The sequence below is a fragment of the Sparus aurata genome, chromosome 18 (genome assembly GCF_900880675.1).
Source record: "Sparus aurata chromosome 18, fSpaAur1.1, whole genome shotgun sequence".
Taxonomy (NCBI): Eukaryota; Metazoa; Chordata; class Actinopteri; order Spariformes; family Sparidae; genus Sparus; species Sparus aurata.
Window position 1 is genome coordinate 35,240,666 of NC_044204.1, and position 8,542 is coordinate 35,249,207.

At 43.7% G+C, this 8,542-nt stretch overlaps 1 protein-coding gene across 2 annotated transcripts in view; it reads right to left on the reverse strand.

Moving 5' to 3' along the window:
- Positions 1–7,995, reverse strand: part of pdgfc (platelet derived growth factor c) — a 50,226-nt gene extending 42,231 nt beyond the window's left edge. The window contains exon 1 of one of the 2 annotated variants that reach the window (XM_030395512.1): positions 6,886–7,995. In XM_030395512.1, the coding sequence (XP_030251372.1) occupies positions 6,886–6,997 (112 nt within the window). In that variant the 5' untranslated portion in view covers positions 6,998–7,995. The remainder of the gene's footprint in view (positions 1–6,885) is intronic. The other variant, XM_030395511.1, reaches the window with a different exon arrangement.
- Positions 7,996–8,542: the final 547 nt, after the last annotated feature.

An 8,542-nucleotide genomic window follows, 5' to 3' on the forward strand; every position in this document is an offset into this window, starting at 1 on the left:
GCTATTCTGTTGCTATAGCAACCCCATCTGCCACAGTTCTGTCGAAGTTTAACAGACCACACATACACCAACAAACAGACGGTATTTTCAAATTAGATCGGTATCTTTTCAGTCATCAGCACATTATCTGTGCTACTTTTTTCTTTATTACGACTGTTTGATTGATTTGCTGGTTTTTCAGCAATCAGATTCCAGATCAGTATAATTATCAACCAGCACAGCGCAGCGAAATAACAGCTATAGTCTCTTTATGCCTCTCAGAACAAAATGATATAAAAATGGCTGATTAAATAATATGCTGTAAAAGAAGAAATAGTTGTGTAAACAAGAACTGCAATTAAGGTCAATAAAGACTTATATTTTTTTGATGAATTTAGGTTTCATATTTGTAAAACTTTCAGCACAGAAAAGCAATTTGAAATTTAAAATGAAAGTAATTTTGAGCAGCTGTTAAGTTCTCCAACCTCAACCCTATTTTGCAGCCTGGCGTTATTTTTCCACGAACGTGTATTGCCTAATCTCCCCTACGCTTCTGTGTTTTGATTGGCTAGTTGTGGCGTTTTAGTGAGATTACATCACTCCCAGCAGCCTCGGTTTCAGCTGCAGCAGTGAGGTGGAGCATTTGGCAACTAAACAGGCTAACTAACATTCCTGCAGGTGTTGGTGGAGCCCGAAACAGATCCACAAGAAAATATATTTACAGTTATCATGTGATCAAAAGCACGAGTCCGAATAAATACCGTACCAACTTTTAAAGGCTGTGTTCGCGGCTTTTTGTGCTGCCACCAAGTGGCCAAATAATCTTTTATTGCAGGTTCAGAGCTCCGTGCTCATCAAGGTGTTCAAGGTGACTTCGACCATCACTGGCCAAAGTGCCGACATTAAGCAAAGCCAGCTTCACTGACAATGATTCAGCCGGGCACGGACAGACTCGGTGTCTCTGGACGACATTTCTTCTCCAGTGGAGCTTGAACATGTGACCCAGATCTCTCGGCTGCTTGAGGAGGTGGGGGAGACGGCGCTCTCGCTGCCTGAAATGACAAACAGCAGGCAGGCGGTGGCATGCTTTGCTTGCCAAATACAGCACTCCACGTTCAAATAGTGCTGACAGGGAAAACATAGACAGTGTTATCCAGGGTCCCCCTGCTCCGGAGTGAGATGTGGAGGGGAAAACTCCCTCCGTCTGCAGACATAGACATGCCTGTGTTCAGTGGTCAAGAGTTTCTTCTGCTGCTATCGTGGAAAATCATATAAATGCAGATTTGGGGATTTTCTTTACTTTCTTTATTGTGAGTGTTCACTGATGTGCTCACGATGGACGGGCCTGTGAAACCAGTTAAAAATCCATTGTTCAAATAAAAAACTACAACAGCTCCACTGAGGAAATAAGAAATCATTTCAAGCATCCTGGCAAACCTATTTTTACTAAAGTGGTTTTTCATGTGACAACAGCGACAGGCTCCGTTTAATTGTTGCCCTCTTTTCTTCCTCTTGAGTTCATTTAACATTCGAGCCGTCCATTTTCTTTGATGGTTTTAATTCAGCCAAGCATGCCGGCTGCCGTAGCGCTGCCCTCGACAATGATTAACTGCGTCGTGCTGCATTCATTCATTCAGGCGTATCCATCAAAGTGCAGCCTCTTCTAACTGGAAACAAGCTTTTCCCAGGGAAACATCTGACCTGCGTTAAAGAATGAATGGAGATTCCAAGACCGGCTCGTTGTGTTTCACCGGTTTAAGAGGCGTATCGTAATTTCAAATTAAAACACTGAGTTAAGCGCTGTGGAAACCACTTAAAATAACATAGTGGAAACTTGAATGCCAGCTGGCCACACTGGTAGCTGCCAGTTGGGGAGGCGTGCATGTGCTGTATATAAATCCTTATGTTTGGTTTAGGCGGGACAGATTTGGTAACAACCGGCTGAGAGGGAGGAAAAACATTTTGATTGTTCCTCTTTTCAACATGCATGTATGATTGGAGGCAACAGAGCGCTGCCTCAGTCACTGCGTGAGCCGGAAGACTCGCTGTATTTTTATCACTGTGTGTTCCCATCGGAAAGATTTCACTTGATATCCCGAAAATTCCTCAATTCGGAAACACAGGACTCTCCGGAGCCATTTAAAAAATACATCAGGTTTATGTGATGGCCATGAGAACTCTTAATTCTCTCAACTCTGTTTCTTTTTTTATTCCTGTTTGGTTGGAGGATTGCAATGAATACTGCAACACCCATGAGCCTCAGCTGCCATTTCTGAGCAAATTGAGAAGGCTCAGTTATTGCAATAGTTGATTATTGATCTAAAATTGACCGCAAAATCCAAAAGTGAATTCATTTAAACTGATGAACTGGGAATTTTTTAAGCTTCAGCCAGAGAGTTCTGCAGGAGTGAGCGAGTTTGTTGTTCTGACCTCAGTGGCTTTTTATGAATGGGCCTTTGGTTAGACGCAGTAAAACAAGGCCTGTGGTTTTCATGTTTTGTTCTACGGCATAAAATACGTCAAGAGATACACCGCTCATGGATTTTGAAGCCTTTCAGTGTCTTATAAACGGCGGTTGCTAACAAGTGGCTAAATGAGACGACAGAGGTTGAGATCAGACGTCAGCATGCAGAACACAAGAGACATCTACTCACTTTGTAGGACAATAAGATACTAAGCTAGTTGTGGCGCTGAAGTGATGTGACTGTAGTGTACTTAATTTATTGCCTAATTCTGGGGATTTCATTTATTCTTATATCTGATATATCGTACCAATCAATCGTTAAACGAAGATTAGCGTCCGGTTAGCATGAAAAGCGCTTGTTCTGGTTAAAAGACTGGATGCACCGGAAGTCGTGCACATTTGTGAAAGGTATTATCACCACGAGGAATAAGGTTTGACATTTTATGAAAGATATCTTCTAATGTGCTCATTGTCAATCATTCAAACTCATTCAAAACAAGTTTTGTGCCTGTAGCAGCTTCATACGTGCCTCAACAGTCAGTGAACTGCCAGGACTTTTACTTCTGAACCCTGCGTGACCGAAACAACTCCTCCCACTCCACTGCTTCTTAAGTGCTATTAAAAACTGTTCTACAACAGCCGTTTGTGGGTAAATGGATGATGTCCACTTCACATTACACCTGGAACAGCCGTTCATCCAAACAAGGCCACCCAGTTTCTTTCCTGTCTTTTAAGTCCCGACTCTAAACTGCTTATTTGTCTGCATCATAATCTAATGAATGCACAATGCACCTCTGTATCTTCGACGCTGAGTATACGTGGAAAACTGCACACACGCCCGTGACCTTCCCGACCCCCAGTCCTCCCCCTAATCTCGTAATCTTTAGCGGAACAGCAGCCTCTGTGATCATTGGCAGGTCTGGCGCGTTGCATACCTTCCTCCAGTGGCGCTCTGGGGGGATATGTGGGAATATCTGCAGGTAATCCACATATATTAATATATACTAATATATACTATAATACTATACTACTAATATTTGCAGCCGGATTTTTCTAATAAGACCTGTGTTTACGGGTGGGCTGGGTGTGTGTGGGGGGGGGAACATGGCCTTGTACGGCAAAGTGAGGCCAGACCACTTAACTAAGAGCAGTGATATGAGGAGGCGCCCCCTGAGATGACCTGCGTGACTGAAGAGCTGAGCTGCATCTTCAGATGGATGTGCAGTTATACAACAAGCCGGCTCTGCCAGCAGAATCATATTCTAATGGAAGATTGTAAACACTACAGCGAAGGCCAGCGCAGTGTAATGAAACAGGACTGTTCAGTAGAGACGGGTGGTTAATATGCTTGGAGACGAGGTGCAGATATAACTTCATGGTGATAAAATGGAGTCTGTTTGCTTAAACGGTAGAACGACATCCACTGAACTTACTTTAAAAATGCCACTGTATCATCTATTCAACACACAGATTATAAATCCTGTTGCTTTATAACAAATCACAACTATAACAAACATAACGCTGACTGGAGTTCATGCATCTCTTCTTCTTCAGGCAACTCAAACACTTCACTCAATGAGCGTCATATTTTTTTGTCGAACAACAGCTTCAGGCTTTTATTTTGAAAAGCAAAGGAACGCAGAGCTGTAATGACAGCGAAGGCAACACGCACTGATGTGACGAGGCGAGAATGACACCAGACTGGAGGAGTTTACTACAGGACGCCAACTCACAAATTTGGCAATATTTCGAGGTCAAAGAGGAAGAAAAATAGCAAACCGATGGATTTGACTGAGGCTACATATCGTCTTTGCTGTAACCAGACCACACATCTGTGGTTTCACCTCAGATAGATGTGGGAGGATATTTTGGATACCGGCTGTTAAACAATGATGAGAAAAAGTTTCTGGGTGTTTTTTTTCAAGACGAGGAGAACATGAGCAGAGATGGTGGTGGTGCTCGGGCTGGAGGGAGACATGGATTTGCTTTCGACTCTTTTATCTTTAAAAAAAAGAATCAGGATTTTGTGGAACTGCAGATGTCATCTTTAGCAATGGTTTTCCTTAATAACCCTGAAACCCCAAAGCCATGTGGCGAACACATGACAGCATGCCCCTGAGTGGTGGAGGAAGGAAGTGTTTATATTATTTATGACCACAACACACAGAATCTACATTTCAGAGCTCGTGCACATTGTGTTTGCCTCTTTTGTGACTTCTGTCTGAATCATTTACTGTGACAGACGGTTACTCCGCACACCAGCGGCCCTCTGATATCTTATGGAGTCATCAGCGGCCGCTTGCCAAGTTTAATACGAGCGGGGACCGTAACTCTCCAGGCAACTACCACTAAACATGCCAGACAGGTCTGGCTCCCTCACCTCCCTCAGATCGATATCAAATTGTCTCACAGAGCTTCAGCAATCAAGCAGGCCAGAACGGTGAGCACTCAGTCACTCCAGTCAAAGGTTACAGACGGCCTGGCCGGCTTCTCCCCTCAGCCAATGTGTGACCGCTGTTTTAAAGAGTTCTTTGAAAGTTTAACATCTCTCCACCACACAGTTCCCCCTTTCTCCTCCTCCTCCTTCACCTCCTTCATCCCTTTCCCTCCCTTTCCCTCCCTTTCCCTCCCTTCTCTCCTCCCTGTTGTTTTCCTTTCTCAGCCGTCCTGATTAAACCTGCAGATCCCGGCGGGAGGCTCTGATTTCCCAGCCCTGACTGTTACTGTAGTGAAGTCAGCGCTGCATGTCCTCACACAAGGCCGGTCGGACCCAGCGGCTATAGACGAGTGAGCAATGAATGAAGTTTGACCAGTGCAACATCTGCAGGATGTGTTGGTGATTTGAACTGATCCCTGTGAGGTCCTCTTGTGTCTTTATACTGCGGTGAAATCTCTGTCTGTGCGTCAGTTCAGTACGAATATTTTTGAACTGTATAGTTAATAAATAACTTACTGAAGCTTTAGAGATTTTTATAAGCCAACACATCCAGCCTCCAGCAGCGCTTCTACATGTGAAGAGGTTTGCGGTCGAGTAATAAATAATACGTAATACATGATGTCCAGTTAGACTTTCAAAATAAATCTTGTTAACAAACATTTCTTTATGACATATAAGAACTTTTGGACTTTTATTTGCATACATTTACTTACTGAGGTAACGTTAGCGCTCTTTTTTTGATTTTTCGGGGCCGATGACGATACAGATATGAGAGTGAAAAATTCTGATATCGATATACATTTTTTGCAACTCAGGAACAGTTGTGACAAAGAGACGTAACACAGAAAAGATAGTTTACAGTTTGATGTTACAACTTGTTGGACAAAGCATGCACGCCGATGCTGTTATACTGATACTGATAATATTGGCCAACAGACATATCGGTCAGGTTCTGCGTAACATAACTTAAAAGCCGATCACTCTTATCTCTTGGTCACATTCTGGACACAAACTGGGGTAAAAGTCCAGCGTTTAACCCTCTGGGTCACCCCACCCACCACCTCATGCAGACTTGTCTTGATCCTAATATAACTTCCTGCAGAGGGGCTCTTCATGAAGTGATACTACAGCTTCTAAATAACAAGTGTTGGGCCGTCTGGTGGATTTGTAGAGGAGAGTTGTGGGACGTGGTTTTTACTGCTCCTGGTTTAGAAGCAAATGCATGAACAGGATTGTGCGAGAGCCAACACACGTGTATCCTGGCCCGGGATTAGTGCTGTTAATTGACTTTCTGCATGCATATCATAAAGCAGGCTGTAAAAAAAAATATGATAATAAAAACAACAAAAGACAAAAAAGTGTTTTGTCCAACGAGATAAGAGGACAAACCAAAAGAGCCGGTGCATCCAGTGCACCACTGGAAGATAAATATAATTGTGTTTTATAAATATGAAATGTGACCCTGTGCTCCTCACTACACACACACACACACACACACACACACAACAGGGAACTTGATTTCCAAATTGGCCACTGCATGCTGGCAGTAAATCCCTGCAGGGTGATTATTTACTCCACCACCTCCAGCCTGACTTGGACTCAACATTACACATTCGAACCAAACGGGATTTCTGAATTCGATAGCTGAGCTCGGTGCAGTTCAGAGGCTGTGAGCCAATTACATGTCCCGGAGCCGCTGCTGCTGCATGAATGGAGCCTTCTTTCTGATCACAGGGGGAACTTCTCCCGGGGGACCTGGACTTTCAGAGGGTTTTCCCCCTTAAACATACACGGGTACACTTTAAAGGTAAAAGGTAATTTTGCACTTCCTATGCCGGATAATGCTGTTTGAACTGAATGAAACGCGCTCATTCATTGCAGTTTTAAACTGATGCAAGATGTGCGTTTTGAAAGACAGAGTGGCTTTAAGCCAAGCTGGAGCGAGCGCGTCGTTATGAAGTTCATGATCCATTTAATAACTTTTACAAACAGATATAAAACTCACCGTTTTGCTCCTTTACACCTGGAGGGTGAAACTTGCTGACGTGACTTGATTCAGCTCCCGAGCCATAGTGTTGGAGAAGCGATGCAAGAAGGATTAATGATGGAAGGATCATTTGGATGGATGAGTGGTGTTTGGCGATCACAAAGCGCTGTTGACGGGATGGTTTGGATCACCACGCACACGCGTCGTTGACAGGACAGCGGTGCTGTTTTGGACACATTTGGAGAGGATACACGCAGAGTAGAATCCACATAATCTTAATCATCAGTCCCTCTGGAAACAATGACATTTATATCTCCCTAAATCAAGACAAAAAAAATAAAAAAAATCCTCCTCCAGATCCTTCTGAGCAGCCGCTTCTGCGCAATGCAAGTGCGCACCTGTTGGTCCTGTGGAAAGTTGGATTCTGAGTTGGACAAAGTTTGGCTGTAAGTAATTATAATCCTGGATTAAGTTCTGAAAGCGTCCGTTTGCAGGCGTGTAATCTATGGTACGAGATCATCAGAGAGGCACAGATGCATTTTGGCTAAAGCGCGCGTCCAAGCTGCGTTCTTGACTCCGTCTGAATAAATCCCCGCAGATCTTTACGCATTACAGCCAAAGCTCACACACACACGGAGAGAGAGAGAGACACACACACACACGCAGCGAGGCAGTCCAGCAACCTGATACAGTCTGTACCCAGAAACCATTCGCAGCACCGAGACGAGTTCTGTTGTCTGGCGAGCTCTTGAGTCATAACTTGGTGCAGACTGAGATAAAATATCGCTGCGCGGCGGAGGGTTGGGTTTTTGGAGACTGCCAACTGACGGCACAACAGGTGCTATACATAAAGTACAACTTCCCAGCCGAGGAAACTCCCCGGCATGTTAACTATTCCGCTGCTGCCTCTTCCAATGAGCTGCCTCACACACTTTGTAGTCACAAAGTGGCAAAAACAGTCCAACAGTTTCACATCAGGTTTCCAGAGTTCAGGAAATGTCTCCAGATAACTGACTGAAACATTTCAGCACGGCCAGTTATGAAGAAAAGATAAGAGCTGATAATGTGAGTTTAGGTTCGTCTAAAAATAAATATTAAGGTTGGAGAGTCCAACACTGACCGGAACCACTCTGCTGCTGAAACCACTGAAACCACCAACATTCACCAGACAATGAAGAACTGATCACTCTCTAACAAAACATCTCATTTTAAGACTGATTTTAAGAAGATGAGAAGATATTATTATTTTAGGGCTGAATATTCACTCTACGCAGCCTCACACATGACAGAAATATGATTTTATACCATTCAGATCATTTTTGTGTCAATCTCTGAATCTCTAAACTCTCTCTGGAAAGTTTGGGCTGACAGGAAAGTGAAGAGGAAGCTCTGTTTGAACAATTTGGCAGATCTGCAGAAAGAAATTGAAATACAACAGAACTCCGTTGCTACTGTGTGTGTCCCATCAGCTCCCACCGTGCTGCTGCACATAAATATAGTTTTTCCCCTCGTCTTTCTAATCGGCTACATCGCTGCGGCCAGCTTACATTTTTTGCCCAGTGCATCATGGCCCATCAAATTTATAACATATACACGGTCAAACAATGAAATCCACAGTGCATATTCACACGGGGGGGCTTCATTATTCAAAGAGGAAACTTTCCATATGAGAATC